Here is a 17074-nt window from a genome sequence, read left to right on the forward strand (position 1 = left end):
TCTGAAACTGGTTCAAACATAGAACTTGATATGGCACTAGCTCATCTGTGAGCTGGCAGACATTTTGTCTCGTGCATCTACACTGCAGGGAGTGCGGCTGTGAGAAGGGAAGAACTTAAATTAAGTAAATAAAGAGGAAAACTACCCGGTGGATATTCTCCATCAGTAGTGCCTCTAGTTTTTGAGCACTTTTTACTTTTGAGCAAAAGAGTAACTAACTACTTTAATGCAAGTATGTGGAGCGATGAGAACGGACGAACAAATGTTGCTGAGTTTAAGACACAATGGAGGAGACGGTTTTCAATTCAACTGCAACGTTGCAATGCAAGTGTGCTGACAAGAAAACTCATGATGGTTGGTTCTGGACCTAAGACCCTTAGTAGAAACACTGACTTAATTTGCACAACTTGTAGTTAAGTAGCTTCTTTTAAGTTTTATCCCCCCATATGGGGCTAATGTATTATGTAGTAATTATTATGTAGTGGGCTTTAGATTGCTTTCAGAGTTTGATGGAAATTTCATTGTAATGGAAATATATGTATTGACAGACAGACAAACAGACAGACAGACAGACAGACAAGATCAACGATCACCAATCTCTTAGGTAGAGATAATCTAACAGACAGGCAGTGGCTTCAAGCAACTTTACCAATAAGATATGGAGGATTTGGTCTCACAGCTTTAACATCTACAGCACCATTTGCATTTCTGTCTAGTTGGGCTTCAACCCTGCATACAACAGCAAAACGAAATTCCTGATGCTGAATAGTTCCATCAGCAGAGATTTGTGCAATGTTTTGCCTTAAAACAAAACTCTCAGAGAAGTTATCAACGACAGGAAACAATTACAACACAGGCTGACTGAGGAGTACACGAAACCTCTGTCAAATGGTTCTATTCAGAATTCATCTTCGACTAGAGACCAATCTCAAATGAAGTCCTTCCAAGGCAAAGGTGCGGGAGCGTGGCTCTTGACGGTACTATCATCATCATGGCATGCATTATCTCCGTGCGATTTCCGCTTGGCATCCTTGATGAGACTGGGCTGCCAAATGCCTTTGGCTTCTGGTCAGTGTGACTGTGGCAAAGAATTAGACTCAGATGGATACCACCTAATAACATGTAAGAATGGGGGCGGGCTGGTAATCAGTCATAACAACATGGTTTCAGCATGGTCAGACTGTTTGAGTCAACTGCAATTACATCATGTAAAGAACCCAGAGGAAGGTATGTCAATTCTGAAGACAGATCAGACATAGTCGTGTTTGATTCAGCATCAGGGGTGGATCTTGAATTGGATATTGCTTTAGCGCATCCCTGGAGCAATGAAATAGAAGGTTTATCAGCTACAACTCAGAGAGCAGCGGCAACCAGAAGAGAAAATCTGAAGATCAAAAAGTACGACCAGGAGCTTTTGCCTGGAGGTTTTCGACAAACATTTGTGCATATAGTCTTCAAACATTTTGGCTGTTGGGGCGAGAAAGCTGAAGACTATTTGAAGAAACTGTCACAGCTATCAAGAGACAAAGACGGAAAGCCAAATGCATCAACCTTCAAGACATACTGGAGATCTGTGTTTTCTGTGTGTCTACAACAATCAAATGCTAGAGTGATTGACAGAAAAATAAAGAAGATTGTTTCAAGAGACAGCCACATAAACATAAACAGTTGTAGGTAGAACCAAGCCCTATTGGCTTGGGTAGTATTTAGTTGCTTTGCTTGGATGGTGTATAATAGTTCAATGTTTGAAAATATATGTATTGACAGACAGACAGACTGACGGACAGACAAACAGACAGACAGACAGAAGGACAGACAGACAGACAGACAGACAGATAGACAGACAGAAAGACGGACAGAAAGACGGACAGACAGATGGACAGACAGACGAACGGACAAACAAACAGACAGATGGACAGACAGACAGACAGACAGACAGAAGGACAGACAGACAGACAGACAGACAGACAGACAGACAGACAGACAGACAGACAGACAGACAGACAGACAGAGGGACAAATAGACAGACAGACAGATAGACAAACAGACAGAAAGACGGACGGACAGACAGACAGACAGACAGACAGACAGACTGATAGAAACCACTCAAAACATTACTACCTCGTGCTAAATATGACTTACCTCGTTCAACGAGGAATGCGCGTTTGAGCGAATGACTTTGGCGCACCAGACGGCATTAGTAGAGCGATCGAACACCTTGTAAACGGACCCAAACGCTCCTTTACCGATTTGGCACACAACACGGTAACTGGTTAAGAAATTTCGTGAAAAGTCGGGTCTGAACGCGGCTCCCTCTCGAACGGATGACGAATCGCCAGACTTGGACAGCAGATTTCCCATAGTCACTGGACATGCGAGGCCATCCGCGGCCTTGGTTGAGCCATATAGATTTACTACGTTAGCCGGCAAAGGAATTTCTAACATGCTGCAACCAAACATTTTTAAAAATGGAAACGTAAAATAAAAAATAAAAATTTAAATACTAAAATTAAGAATTCCAATTTTAAAATTAAAAATTTAAAACTTTATATAAAATTTGAAATCAAAATATTAAAATTTTAAATTTAAATTTTAAAAAATTAAAAATATGCAAATTTTAAACAAAACAGAAACGTAGAATAAAAAATTTAAATACTAAAACCCTTTTATAAAATTAAAAATTGAAAATTATAAATTATAAAGTATGAAATTTAAAATGGACGAAAGACTCATGGCAGAGCGGTATAGAGCACTGACTCATGGGTTAGCCTCGAACTTCCAGACCAGAGAGCGCGCGAACTCTAGGTTTAGGGCGTGTAATCAACTAGTCCGTGTCAAACTATTGACACATTTCCGGTTTAGTTGTACTATTTTTGGAAAGTCTTCTTGCTATGTATTAGGAAACCAGCGCCAAATTTTTCTCAAACAGCTGAAAAGCTGTCACAGAAACTATTCCATAGTCTGCGCATCCGCATAAAGAACTTTTCCGTCGTCAAATGAGTCGTGAAAGACAACGCCGCGATATTCTGTCACTATACCGCTCTGGTGTGCCAACAAGCCATCTATGATCTCCCAACTTTTACGTGTTTCTCGCTCTAATGTTTACTGAACTCTCAAAAGATTGGACGCTGGAGAACGTAGAGCTTAGCTTCCCGTGGAAGACCAAAAAACTATGTGAAAACCATCGATCAGCCTAGTGAACATGACGCAGACAAGGAACAACGAAATCAGCAAACAAACTTGTCCATCAGCTAGCAGCGCAGGAACGACTTGTCGTCATTTCTTCCACCAGCAGAAGAGAACTTCATGACGCAGGCTATCGCTACACTACGCCTAAGAAAATTCCGCTAGTGTAGCTAAAAAACGAGATTCTGGGCCCGTCACGGTCTTTATTGGCCCGCTAACTCACCAGATCTTGCACCAATAGAAAACCTCTGGCCGGTCATCAAGCGGTGTGTTGAGCTTCCTTCGCCTCAAAACGTTCATGAACTTGAAGACGCAATCCAGGCGGAGTGGCACTTGCTCACGCCTTGTGATCTGTAGCCGTACATCGAACGCGCCTTTGTGTAGCTAGCGGAGGAAATGTTATCAAAAAAATGAAAGGAGGACAGAAGCTACTGATGCGCACTTGTGTGTTTCCAAAAGTCTAACGAACCTACGAGCATATACAATATTTCTTTTCTATCTAGAAAACGTACGTCACGTGAAAACGGTGCGTTTCTGCTCACGTTGCCCATGGCCACGCCTCTAAGCGTAAATGTGTCAATAGTTTTGATGCGGACTGTATATCGTGTAATGTCTAGAATATCAATAATACACCCTCCAGCCAATCATTGTGTCATTCTGGTGCTTGCACATGTCATCAAGCGTCATCACGTGACTCGCTTCCCGCTTCAAGCAAATATCTTTGCATGCAAAAAGCATCAAACGTCCCACTATATCCGGCCCTGCCATCTGATTGGTCATACCCACCACGCTTTGCTAAAAAATAAAGAATTTAGTAATACTCAAAGATGCCTTAACTACATCATACGTTTCCTCTGCTTGTACTCGTACACAAACATTACAGATCGAAAGATAAGTTCAGGCAAGTTGAAAGGGGGTGGAATGCAAGTTCTGTCTTCAAAAGATTGGACAACTTCCAGCCACTGGAACTTCCATAATGACTCTGCATCAGACTGTACTTTGTTGAAAGTGTTGCTAACAACAATTAATAAGATGAAATTAGAATAAAGTATTATAGTATAGATTAATTGAGTAAAGGTTTAGTACTTGAAAATGGCAATGAGAAGGTTGAGCAACAGAATATTTGTTAGGACAAGGTAGAACGCCAATAGAATAAAAGCAAGAGGTTCTTTCTCAGGGCAAACGTTGTCTGGCACTTGGATTGTCTGATTTAGAGACGCAAAGGAAGACAGTTTAACGCACGTTCCTTCCACACCACCTACATGACAGCACCAGCTACAGATACTGAACATAGCGATGGTTTATTAGCAGTATATACACTAACTCTAGACGCAATTTTAGTTCAACAGCATGCCACCATGCCAGTGATACAAACGCTACAGTTTTAATTTATTCTAATTCACACACTCACACACATGCGCACACGCCCATGCAAACATACAGATCATTATGGAGCGATAGGATATCAAACTCTGCACGCCTGCTCTGTTCCTTCTAGATGATTGTTTTTAGATGGCTTTCTGGTTGCAGAATAATTCAACCATGATAGAATGAAAGTTGGTTTGTCAAAAAGAAAAGTTCAAATAATGCCTGATACGTCACAGTCTTCCTATTCAGTATATCTTGATCTGCATGTATAGTAAAGAGTAAACGTTAATTGACAAAAAATGGCCTACGGTCTAGTGACACGTGCTTGTAATGCTGACCAAGTCGTCGAATGGCTTGAATTTTAACTAAAAGAAACAGAGCAGACGTCCAAATTGAGCCACGCCCCACATGTGATGTACATCAATGTGCACGTCTTCCGTAACATGCATGAACAAACCATTGTATTCTTCCAAGAACAAGTCTCCATATATCTGCCAGTAGGGTATGTAAAAAATCTTGAAGAGAATATCAAAAGACCGTTCCTGGTGAGGAAACAGCAACATTTCCGTAGCAATGCCGTATGCCACCAAACAAACAACCAAGAGTCCCACAAACAACACCACATCAATGATCTACAAACAAGAGTGTCTCTTACTATAAATATAGTGTCACTGCTATAACGAATTTGTGTGACTGATTTACCATCTTGTAGATCATTGTCAGTCGAGGTCCCATCGTGGAATTGACACGAGCCAACTCCATCCCCCTGGCAAAGTAGAGACACACAGAGATGCTCAGCAACATTCGTGCCCATCGAAATCCAATCGGGTAGCCGTCAGCTTCGTCATGAGACATAAAAAAACGCAAACCAAACCCAACAATGTAGAGCAAAAAGGCAGAGACTTTGGTGATGACCGAAAGACTGGGTAAAGATAAGACCAGAATTTTGGTTCTTATCCGAACTATATAAACCCACTGAAACAGCTAGAAAAAACACTCATTCATTTGTTTATCAAATACTGCAGAGATACATCTAGAGTTTAGATGACTAAATTAATTAATTGTCCCTCTTAATATCAAGCTTACTTGACGTAAATCTTCAAAAAAAATTGAAAGCACCCAAACGAGTGACAATCCATCAGCTAACGTGAATTCGCCCTGTTCCCACCGCACAAGCATACTGTAGCTGAAAATGGATATAAAAATAACGTAGAACAACTGCACACATAAAGAACACGCGTGAGCAATAGCAAGGTACAGCTACCTTGACAAGGTACTTACTAAATAGAGCCAGAACTTCACAATGGGACTGCTGTAGAATGCAGTAAAAGAGATGCCACCACTGCTTTTGTCCTTTTTCTTGATGAGAAAAGGTATGAGAGGCGGAATGAGCACACATGAAACTATCTGAACATCGCCGTTCATTAATTAATTGAAATTGACGGAATGTAAAGCTGAAGCAGTAATATAGACAAAAGAAAGCTAGCAAATAAGACCATGGTTATACAACCGAATTGTGTACCAGCCAGCCAACATGCCCTGGACTCAGCTCCTAGAGTTGGTTCAAAAACAAACAGACAAACAGACAGACAGATTTGCTTAGATGGTGTATAATAGCTCAATGTTTGAAAATATATGTATTGACAGACAGACAGACAGACAGACAGACAGACAGACAGACAGACAGACAGACAGACAGACAGACAGACCAGACAGACAGAAAGACAGACAAAAAGACAGACAGAGACAGACAGACAGACAAACCAATAAACAAACAAAACCAAAACAGACACACAATCAAACAGATCAACATACTACTAGATGACTTAAATAACCATAACGATCAACATGCACTCACAACCAGATGAACAAACAAAAAAGAGAATGCAGCAAATGAATACGTAACCAAATGTACAAGCAGCAATCAAACGTCAAACTCAATCTAACACAATCAGCATTACATAAGCAAACGTTAGGCATCCGGCTGCATCTAACCTTTATCCTTGAGGTCATTGTTTCCATGTCTCCTGTCCAAGTCTCGTTGACAATTGTCTGAACACACTCGTGAGCAACAAACTTAAGATTACGAGCCTCTGAAGCCAGTGTCACAGCAGACACAGAGCTCCATTCTGCTGAAGGTTCCATGATGAGGCTGTGTGTCATACCAAGATCCTGACTGTAGCATACAGACATGAGTTTCTCAGCTCGTTCTGCCCACATTCTATATACACATTGACTGTTACACACCTCAAATTTCTATACTATTGATACATACTCTTGTTGCTCATTCAATGTATCCCATGCCTGCACACGAAGAGCACCACCTTTCAAGACTCTACCTATTGACTTGATAATAATACTGGCTGCCAAGGCAGCTGCGATCGGATTCCTGCAAGCTGTCCAGAATACTTCCGCCAACTTCCAGTGTTGTGTCAATAGTGTCCGCAAGAACAACTTTTTGGTGCCGCTGGTGAGGCACTTGTTTGCTTTCAAAGAATGTCCAAATAAGTCAGAAAGAATCCCATCAGTAGTAATGCCGACGTCTGTTGATTCAGTGGTACCCTGTAGCACAGCATTACAAGCTATGAAATCATTAATTAATTAAATAGACCACTAGTAACAACAAATTCTCTACTTCTTGTTTAATTAATATCTTGCCTAGTAAAGCTAATCATGACAGTAGTAACTTTGTTGACATCTATTGTATAATTAGGAGTTAATTGGACTGCCTCGGCTAATTATTCTCGGGAAGCACTCAGACTCTCGGTAATTTATTTGATAATATGCCTCCCAACCATAATTTAAGTTAAGTAATATTAGTATGAAAACCTGCACTAAATAATAATTAAAATTGGCAAGGTTTGATGGAATTGATTTAGTAACACATTACAGGCATGTATTTATATTAATGTCTGACACTATGAAGTTGCATGGCTGGTGCCGTGTTTTTGACACTTACTGCAAAATAGGCCGCATCCCTTTGTATTGTGTTTAAAAGTCTAAAGTTTTAGTAACTGCATGTCTGTTCATTATAAGTGAGTCAGAATTTGTGTTGAATGTTTATGACCTCAACAGTCTGTTACTGTCTACAAAATATTCAAAATATTTGTCAGAGATGACTACTCTCAAGACGAACACACAGTTGTATAGAAATGAATCATAGTTGGCGTCGTAACTTGTCTCCAGTTCCTCGTGACTAGCAAATTGTGGAAAACCATATTGCTGATATGACAACCTTAATGCATTTCCATATTGTGATGATCGATGCACCCCACCAAAACTCATCTTGAGTTCAAACTCAAAACAATAAGAAAATGGTCAACTCGCTCTTCTGTGAAAATCACCTTTAGTTGTAGACAGAAAAACACCAAGACTGCCTCTGTTGCCAGCTTTGTTACCATTTGGATAATCACTAATGTACATGTGATACCCATGATAAAGGTAAAATGTATCACTTGGAATTACTTCCAGGCCACTCTTCTCCTCTTTAGATTCTTTCATTTTCTTTTCCAGTCGTCTATTTTCCACATAAACAAAAACTGTCTCAGTACCTGTGGGGCAAGAGACAGGCTTATCCTGTGCCATATCTCTGTAGAAAGCTGTGCTGTTGCTACTGTCAGCTCACATCTAGTGCCTATAGCTAGCTACCAGTTTATCTGTATAGCAAATCCCAGTTCAATGGTAAAATACAACTAGCAAGCAAAACTGATGAGCAAGCAGTCACTACTAGCTCATATAGTTAACTGGCATGATACTTACATTATTCATCCTTTGCAAGCAAAGCTACTGTACACTGTAATCAACTTTCACATACCAAGATGTGCTGTTTCGCATACGCAATGATGTTTTGACTTGCCAAATCAGATGAAGGATTAGAGATAGAATTAGCTGTGAGCTAAAACACAAAAAGTTGTCTCCAAGATATGATAATCTGCCAAAGTTCCTGATGCTACACCTACTTCTTTCAACCTGTTTTCTACAAATTTCTCAAAATCAATGACTCCCTCATCTAAAAATAACTGTACAAATCTATAATGATCGTCATTTCCTAGCGCCTTAGTCAACAATTCTTCCCAGTCAGCATATTCAAGCTAAAAATAATCATAATTATTACAGACATTGAAAACGTGAAATGTGCAGAAAAAGAAATTTTAATTCACCGTGTCTGTGTTGATGGCCTGTGATAGAAACTCATCACGCACAATGTCCGCACGATTCCAATCCATGGCTAGTTTGACAGAGTCTTTCAGAGCTCCTTCTCTTTCTACAAAACACTTCTATTAAATCACTTCATGCAAACTGCTAAAAATATGCCATCAAGTACACTCCAAAGCAGAAGAAGCAAGCAAGTAAGCAAGCAAGCAGGTAGACAAACAGTTAACTCACTATGACTCAAACGAAACAATTGCATCAATATGACATAGTCCAGCTGACAAAGAGAAGGACTCATGGAGCTGTCCAGTGGATCGAAGACAATTAAAAATTCCTTGTTCTAAAGAAATCCATTCGAATAAAGATAATTAGCACATTAAATACACTTTAAACTAGCTTTGGCTTGAAGTCCTTCTTCCAACAAAGATTTGATTTGTTTCACAAATGTCTGGTTTCCTGCCTCCTTGAATTCACTCTCAGTAAACACTTCCTTTGTGTAGTTTTCAAGATCTCCGTTGTCATCATCGGCCCAAGTAACTTCATACTTCTGACCACCCGGCTGCACTCTTAAAAACAAGAATAAACATCAAATACTTTCTATCAATGATGTGCATAATTTATATAAACTTGCGTTTTGCACGGCTGATGGCAAATGCAATTACATCTGCACACCGACCAGTGCCCTTGATGATGATTACTGGTATTTCCTGTTTCAGAGACTCTCTGACAGTCGTGAGAGAGTCTGGTCCTCCATTGAGTAAACAAGTCACAACGGGTACACAATTTTCATGAGAAAACTCTAAAGCAAACAAACACAAACTGCAAAAACAGCAAACAGTCAATGCAAATGAGATAACAAACTATTCGATCCTAGCTTTATTTTTCATATTGTTTGCTTGTTTATATTGTTTATTTACGCAAGGAAAACAATTCTTACTATATTTCCTGATTGCTTCGTTGAATTTGCCATGCCACTTCTGATGGGTTCGCTCAAGTCTCATAGTTCCATCATCAACCAACAAAAAGTATGAATGGTTCGGATCTAGTGACTTAACATTCGAATTTCCTGTTTTTTCCGATGAGTTGTACTCAACTGTATCCTTTTCACCATTATGGTCTCCTATTAGTTTTGTCAAATTGTACACACGTCCCCAAGTGCAAATGCCAATACAAGTAATTGATTGACAGCTCTCTGTACCGGCATTGCTTAGCAATGCCTTTCCAACGAGTTTCATAACACCACTGTGTTCGCCACCTGTCATCACCCATGCACCACTGTCCTGACACATTTTCCTCAAACCTGGATTCAATGCAGAAAAGCTATAGAAGATCTCAGTACTTACAAATGCCCCATCACATGCCTCTTGCAAACACGTCTTTCAGTTGAGAGTCAAAGCGAAACGTCCTTGCTCCTCCAGTCACACTGATAACAAATTTTGGTTCAGGAATTTCCCACTCATTGATCAGAATTTTTATGACTGTATCGCAGTCACTGTTGTTAGCCAAACGAACATACTGAAAGAATAAAAAATATATACTGCTGTCTCCAACAATAACTCTATATTAAAGACAAACTGCATGACAACCTAAATCGTTTTCATTAATTAAGACTATTATAAAAATAGACTCTTAAATTAAGAACAATGTCTTTCTATGTATAAATAAAAAACTTAATACTTTATAGCATTATATGTTCCTATTTACCGTTGGGATGAGAGTCAGCCGCCTTAACAGTTTCCTTATAAACAGCATGATTTACAGTAACACTATAGCAATTTGTAAAACATTGTTGCAGACAAGTTGAAGGTATTTGTAAAATATCCTTAATTGAATAATGCTTCCATTCCTTCCAAAATTTTGATAACCAGACTGTATTTAGTGTTCTTACATGTACAACATATCTTTGCGTGGGTCTAACTGTGTAGAGTCTGCCTACATAGCTGTAACAGATAAACCTGATAAACCAAAAAAGACAGACAGGCAGGCAGGCAGGCAAGCAAGCAGGCAGACAGGCAAGCAAGCAGACACAGACAGACAGACAAACAACAGACAGACAGGCAAACAACAGACAGACAAACAGGCAAGCAGGTACACAGACAGATAAACAGGCTGGCAGGTTGTTGTAATACAACATCTCGACAAAGTAGCTAGAACACACGAGTTTTCATAAGTGCTTCACGAGTCAAGATCAAATATATAAGCACTGTCTCTGCTAACTACATTATCCTCAATTAGTCTATTTCTTGAAAACTTAGACATGCATGCACTTTTCTCAAGTCAACTTTGCTGTTATACATTTTTGAAAAGTCACAGAAAAAATCTGGCAAACTGGCCGGCAGGCAGACAGACAGACAGGTACTTTATTCTCATATAGACTCTACTTGTACATATGCTAAGAATTTGTAAAGTAAATGAGTCCTTGCAAACAACAACATCATAAATTAACTAATGGACTTGGCCTTGAATGTCAAAGTCAAATCACCATGACTATAGATGACAATCTTGAAAGTTTTCTGAGGAATACTTTGGCATTACATGTTTGTAGCCAAAATTGTAGAAAATCTTATTCTCCAATACGTCATGAGATGGAAGTATTAAAATTGGCTTCTAGATTTACTGACTGTTGTGACAAATGTTGCAAAAATACTCTGCCTTTGTGCCCCACCTCCAAAACGTTCGATCACAAGAGACTCATCTTATCCATACCCTCCTGGGCTCTTCTGATTTTTCAGTTTCTTTCCTTCTCTTGTCGTAGCAGCATGACCATTTTCCCTGACTCCGTCGATGAGACAGACAGACAAACAGACAGACAGACAAACAGACAGACAGACAGACAGACAGACAGACAGACAGACAGACAGACAGAGGTGATTCCTCTAGTATTAGAACATTATGGGAGATGGGGAAAAATGCAGAGCTATCTAAACACCTTGTCAAAAAGATCAAGAGATGACAAAGGCCGACAAAATGCAAGTAAATTCAAAGACTACTGGAGGAAGCGAATTGCCATCAAACTGCAGCAGTGCAATGCTCGTGTGTTCCAAAAAAAGAAGGCATCTGACATAAATAGCATTCTAGCATAACACAAGGACTTTATGTCCTTATAATCTTATAGAACTTGAAATCTGTATGGACTCGTATTAGCCTTTATTTGCTATTGTACCATAGTTCATGTTTGAAAATATACTACCATTAACAGACAGACAGACAGACAGACAGACAGACAGACAGACAGACCCCGGATGAATGGAAGCGGTGCTTACAGAAGCCGGTAGCGGCGGATTGATATCAGTCCGCCGTTCTCGGCCACACTGATATCAATAGACACAAATAGTGTAGCGCGCGTTATCAAATGTGTAGAATTTATGTAATATCAATGCCATAATCATTAATTAATATTAATGTACTGCAAAATAACGTGCGCTATTCTAGATACAATGGACACATTACCGCCTTGTATTCTAAATAAATGAACTGTGGAACGTGTGCGCGCGCTCTTCGATCAGCAGCTAAGGAGACCCCAGTTTGGGATCGTTGTTTGCTGCACATCATGGAAACGGTACTAATCGACTTTTCAGTGAATTGGATACGAGTAGCCCTTGACTCTTCTAATGCAATGATTGTTGGTGCACTGAAATCTTTTTGGTATGTTTAAATAATTAATTAAATTGATTAATTAATAATAATTACAAAATTAGACAAATACACACATGCACACATTTAGTTGTAGATGTGTTCAGTAATGATGTAGTCGTTATTGTAGAGTTATACATTGCAGAAATTTTCAAAAGATAATTTCAAACTTAATGCAGGACTGAAAAACGTCCTTGGATTGAATTATTGTGTGAATTCATGTTATTCTGTTCCTCCTGTGCATGAAATCTCTACAATAACTAATATATCACATGCGTGGGTGAGTGGTCATCTGTGTATGTGTACACACACACACACACACACACACACACACACACACACACACACACACACACACACACACACACACACACACACACACACACACACACACACACACACACACACACACACACACACACACACACACACACACACACACACACACACACACACACACACAATACAGATGACCACTCACCCACACATGTGTCTATGATATGATATATTAGTTATTGTAGACATTTCATACACATCAGGAACAGAATAACATGAATTCACACAATAATTCAATCCAAAGACATTTTTCAGTAAAAATTTCTGCAATGTATAACTCTACAATAACGACTACATCATTACTGAACACATCTACAACCAAATGTGTGCATGTGTGCATTTGTCTAATTTTGTAATTATTATTAATCAATTTAATTAATTATCTAAACATACCAAAATGATTTCAGTGCACCAGCAATCATTGCATCGGAAGAGTATGGTTTCTGAAACCCACTACTCGTATCCAATTCACTGGAAAGTCGATTAGTACCGTTTCCACGACGTGCACCAAACAACGATCCCAAACTGGAGTCCCCTGAGCTGCTAGCAAATCCAAGAGCGCGCACACATGTTCCACAGTTCATCTAGTTAGAATACAAGACGGTGACGTGTCCATTGTACCTAGAACAGCACACGTTATTTTGTAGTACCTAGAAAAGTAAATTTTACACATTTGGTAACGCGCGCTACACTATTTGTGTCTATTGATATCAGTGCGGCCGAGAACGGCGGACTGATATCAATCCGCCGCTACCAGCTTCCGTAGGTGCTTGCAACCTACAGTTTCTGCAAAGTAGAAGTCATCAACAGAAGAGGAGAGCTTTTTCAGGATTCTTTTTGGCGTCAGCGGTTCTTTCCGCTTTCGTCGGTTGCGTCAGTCCTATTCGGTTGTATGGAGTCCCCGTTTCTGGAATGAACGCTTTTGTTGAGTTGCTTTTCGTCGTATGTTGTTTCCGTGGCTTATGTTGCTTTGTTGTGATCGAGTTTGTGTTCTGTCTTTACTGACAGACAGACAGACATACAGCCAGACAGACAGACAAACAGACAGACAGACAGATTGTTTTATTCTCTCCCAAACTGTAAATGTAACAATCACAAAATAAAAGCATCCTTAGCACTAACAAAAACTACTGAAATGTCTGAAGTCATAGCTATTATCCTAATGAATATAGTGCTGAATATCTACATCAAAGAAAAAATTATATATCTTACTTACATGCAATCTACTTATCTTCTTTAATATAACTCTAGCAATATATCTCAGGATAATTATAGAAATCTGTCTACGCCATCTCGTCCGGAAATCGGTTTCAGTACTTCTGCCTTCCAAATCTTTTGATTTCTTCAAGAGTGAGTTCAGGAATTCGAAGTTATCAGCCTCTTGCCCCCAGAACCCAGAGTGTTCAAATGAGCAGAGGAACTAAGTTAGGTATTGTGTCATCCTAAACTGACAGAGCTTAGTATTTGCTTTTCTTTCTCATCTCATGCCTCTCAGCTGCATAGCCTGCCTCTTTAGATGCTCTATTTAGGACGTCTTTTGCTCCAAAGGTGAGCCATGCTTACCTCCAATTCTGTGCTTGATTCATATCGTACATCAAAATATTGGGGTGATTGTCAGAATCTGTATATTGTTCTCTTGGTTTCTTGTGATGATGCAGTTGGAGCTTGTTCAAACAACTGCACCATCCTGACACTATAGAATCGTGTTACCAGACTGGTCCTCCGCCAAACTTGCAGGTGAGAAGATGATACCCAGTTCCATCCAGTTCTACTCCACATTCACATTTGTTTATGCATATGACTTAAAAGGCATTGGTAGACCGAACCTCAGAAAAAACGCTAGACAGAAATCCTATGCAATAAGTGTGTACCTATCTGAGGATGGTAAGGCCTCTAACCAAGCCCCAGACCCCCTACCTTGAGCAGAACGTAATCTTGCAGCATCCCTTCTGTGAGGTGCAGAAGACAGACAATGAGCTGCACTCAAGAGGCCAATTTCTGAGCTTAGATTGTGCTGAAGCTTACCCTTTGTAGCTGAAGGATTGACAATGATTGAGGCCTCGGTGTTTCATATTATCTCCTAATCTAACTGGAGGCAAGGACTTGACAACTGAATGAATGTTAAAGCCAAGTGAAGAGGACGTCGAATCGTTTTCCATCAGATCTTTGAATGTGTTGTAAAAGTGAGAAAAAGCTATTAGGCAAATCTGTGACAGATTGAGCCCATGAAGAAACGTATGCCAAGCATTTACTCTTGTTGACTTCAGATAAGCCAAACCCACCCAATTTGATGTTTAGTGAGGCTTGATTCCATGTGAAATCATCAATAGAGTCTAAACCCAATATCTGGACAAAGGTAGACCGGGTCATGGCATCATGTAGTTTCGCAGCATATTCAAAAGAATAAGGAGACAGACAGACACGCAGACCAACAAAGAAACAGACAAGCAATTCTCTAACCAGATAAACAGACAGAACCCAAAGTAATTACGTATGTATACATTGTACAAGTAGACTACATTGATGATAGAAATAAACATGTGCAAGTATTTAGTAAGGCATACATCGACTATTGATTATTGCTGAGTGCAGCGAGGCTTCTAATCTGGGTCACACAATAGAAATAGGTGTGATCCTATATGGGTCTCCATCAAGCTTTTAGTATGTGTGTGTGTGTGTGTGTGTGTGTGTGTGTGTGTGTGTGTGTGTGTGTGTGTGTGTGTGTGTGTGTGTGTGTGTGTGTGTGCGTGCACACAAATCTCAAATTTCTCCTCCCCACGACCACGTTTCATGATAAAACCTACCTTAAAAAATCGTTTCCGTGTCCGACTACAGGTGAGTCTAGGAACAATTCGTGCAAGTGACCAAATGGCGTCAAAAACGCTTCGTGGACTTCGTCACCCCATCCTTTTGTATTGTAGCTAGGGACTGTGTGTACTTGACAACCAAGAAACACCTTCAGGAGTTGAATGCCACCTACAGTCAACTATTCACACGTCAGTATGATCAATCCTTTACTCCACTGTGCTGTATCTAACACTGTTGATAGTCAATGTTTGCTGATATCAATTTCTATGTCAGTAAATACCATATCAATGTCCTTATAACGGGACTGAGTGCATACCTAGACTGTACATTTCAATTGTCTTGATCACGATCACAAAACGACGACTACCTATACCAGGCCTATATACGTAATCTAAACTACTAGGAAGTTTGCATGTTTATTTCCATGACAGTTAGGGTTTCAACAAATACGTATTGTCCAGCTAGGACTCTGCGTTTCAATAGACGGTCTGAAAACTCCGTTGGACGTGTTACTCACAAACGCGAGGCGCCTACGGATACCGTACAACTGGTATATAACTATTAAGCATCTGAAGAAAGTTACGATTACTATACAGACATCACGTGTACTCTACCCAGCTCTCTTGATTTACCTACCTTTGCATTCTTTTTGTGCACGTGGGATGCAGCTGCAGGACCAACGAAACGAATTTGCCCGTACGAGCAGGTCGTTTCATACCTGAGTTCGCTTCCCGCTTGCCGCCATGCCTTGTATCGCTTCTCCCTGTCTGTTTCTCTTATTTCCGGTTGCGAGTGCAACAACTGAGACCTGTCGACTAATTGTGTTTGTCCGCAGTACAAACATCTAAACGGTGGCAAGTGAAGTAGACAATTACATAACCGTATTGCTGCGTATATTCGTACACACGAATTTTACTTCGGCTGGTGTCCCTGCTCTCCCAGTGGTGCAACGAAGGCTGCACACGTCTCGATCTCGCATTTCTTAAGATCGCCAACAGACATGGCACTTTGCGGGAGTCGATTGCAAGCTAACAATGAGAGTGTACCTTGTACTCTACATCCGGATGAAGGAAGTAATTAACATTGTACTCTACATCCGGATGAGGAAGTAATTAACATTGTACTCTATATCCGGATGAAGGAAGTAATTGTACCTTGTACTCTACATCCGGATGAGGAAGTAATTAACATTGTACTCTACATCCGGATGAAGGAAGTAATTAACCTTGTACTCTGCATTCGGATGGAGGAAGTAATTAACCTGTAGGGCTAGTCTTAGCTGTTCCCGTATGCACTTCCTCGCGGTTTGCAGTGGTCTGGTAGTACGAGGCTTGGCAGTCAATGGACATCTTGCAACCGCGATTTTGACATAAACGAACTGCTGTCTTCTTGCGCACCTTTCGAGCAGTAACCTGCGCCGTTTATTGAAAGGGGGCCTCAGTTTTTGTCGTCTGCTGAACGTGGTTTTCTCGGCACAAATCAACTTCAATAAATTAGACGACAGGCAAAGTCATTTATAATTACTATTCTTCGCAGTTAAGCAAATTTTCATTTTTTATAAAATCTTTTTTCTGGTGCGATTTATGCGTCA

At 40.1% G+C, this 17074-nt stretch overlaps 2 protein-coding genes across 3 annotated transcripts in view; both read right to left on the reverse strand.

Moving 5' to 3' along the window:
• Window positions 1-2621, reverse strand: part of LOC134184325 (serine/threonine-protein kinase Nek3-like) — a 9240-nt gene extending 6619 nt beyond the window's left edge. For both annotated transcript variants that reach the window (XM_062651990.1, XM_062651989.1), the window contains exon 1: window positions 2143-2621. In XM_062651990.1, coding sequence (XP_062507974.1) covers window positions 2143-2460 — 318 coding nt within the window. In that variant the 5' untranslated portion in view covers window positions 2461-2621. The remainder of the gene's footprint in view (window positions 1-2142) is intronic.
• Window positions 2622-3621: 1000 nt separating this feature from the next.
• Window positions 3622-16516, reverse strand: LOC134184910 (transient receptor potential cation channel subfamily M member-like 2). The gene is made up of 19 exons (XM_062652680.1): window positions 16400-16516; window positions 16120-16327; window positions 10068-10221; window positions 9644-10006; window positions 9334-9505; window positions 9104-9272; window positions 8941-9046; window positions 8715-8818; window positions 8514-8645; window positions 8369-8449; window positions 6830-7116; window positions 6550-6775; window positions 5836-5961; window positions 5641-5772; window positions 5257-5538; window positions 5012-5186; window positions 4273-4444; window positions 4034-4200; window positions 3622-3981 (listed from the first exon to the last, which is right to left on the reverse strand). The coding sequence occupies exons 1-19, from the start codon at window positions 16483-16485 to the stop codon at window positions 3863-3865; spliced, it is 3261 nt and encodes a 1086-aa protein (XP_062508664.1). The 5' UTR covers window positions 16486-16516; the 3' UTR covers window positions 3622-3862.
• Between the last annotated feature and the right edge of the window lie 558 nt (window positions 16517-17074).

This window comes from Corticium candelabrum, chromosome 9, assembly GCF_963422355.1.
Source record: "Corticium candelabrum chromosome 9, ooCorCand1.1, whole genome shotgun sequence".
In the NCBI taxonomy this organism is placed as follows: Eukaryota; Metazoa; Porifera; class Homoscleromorpha; order Homosclerophorida; family Plakinidae; genus Corticium; species Corticium candelabrum.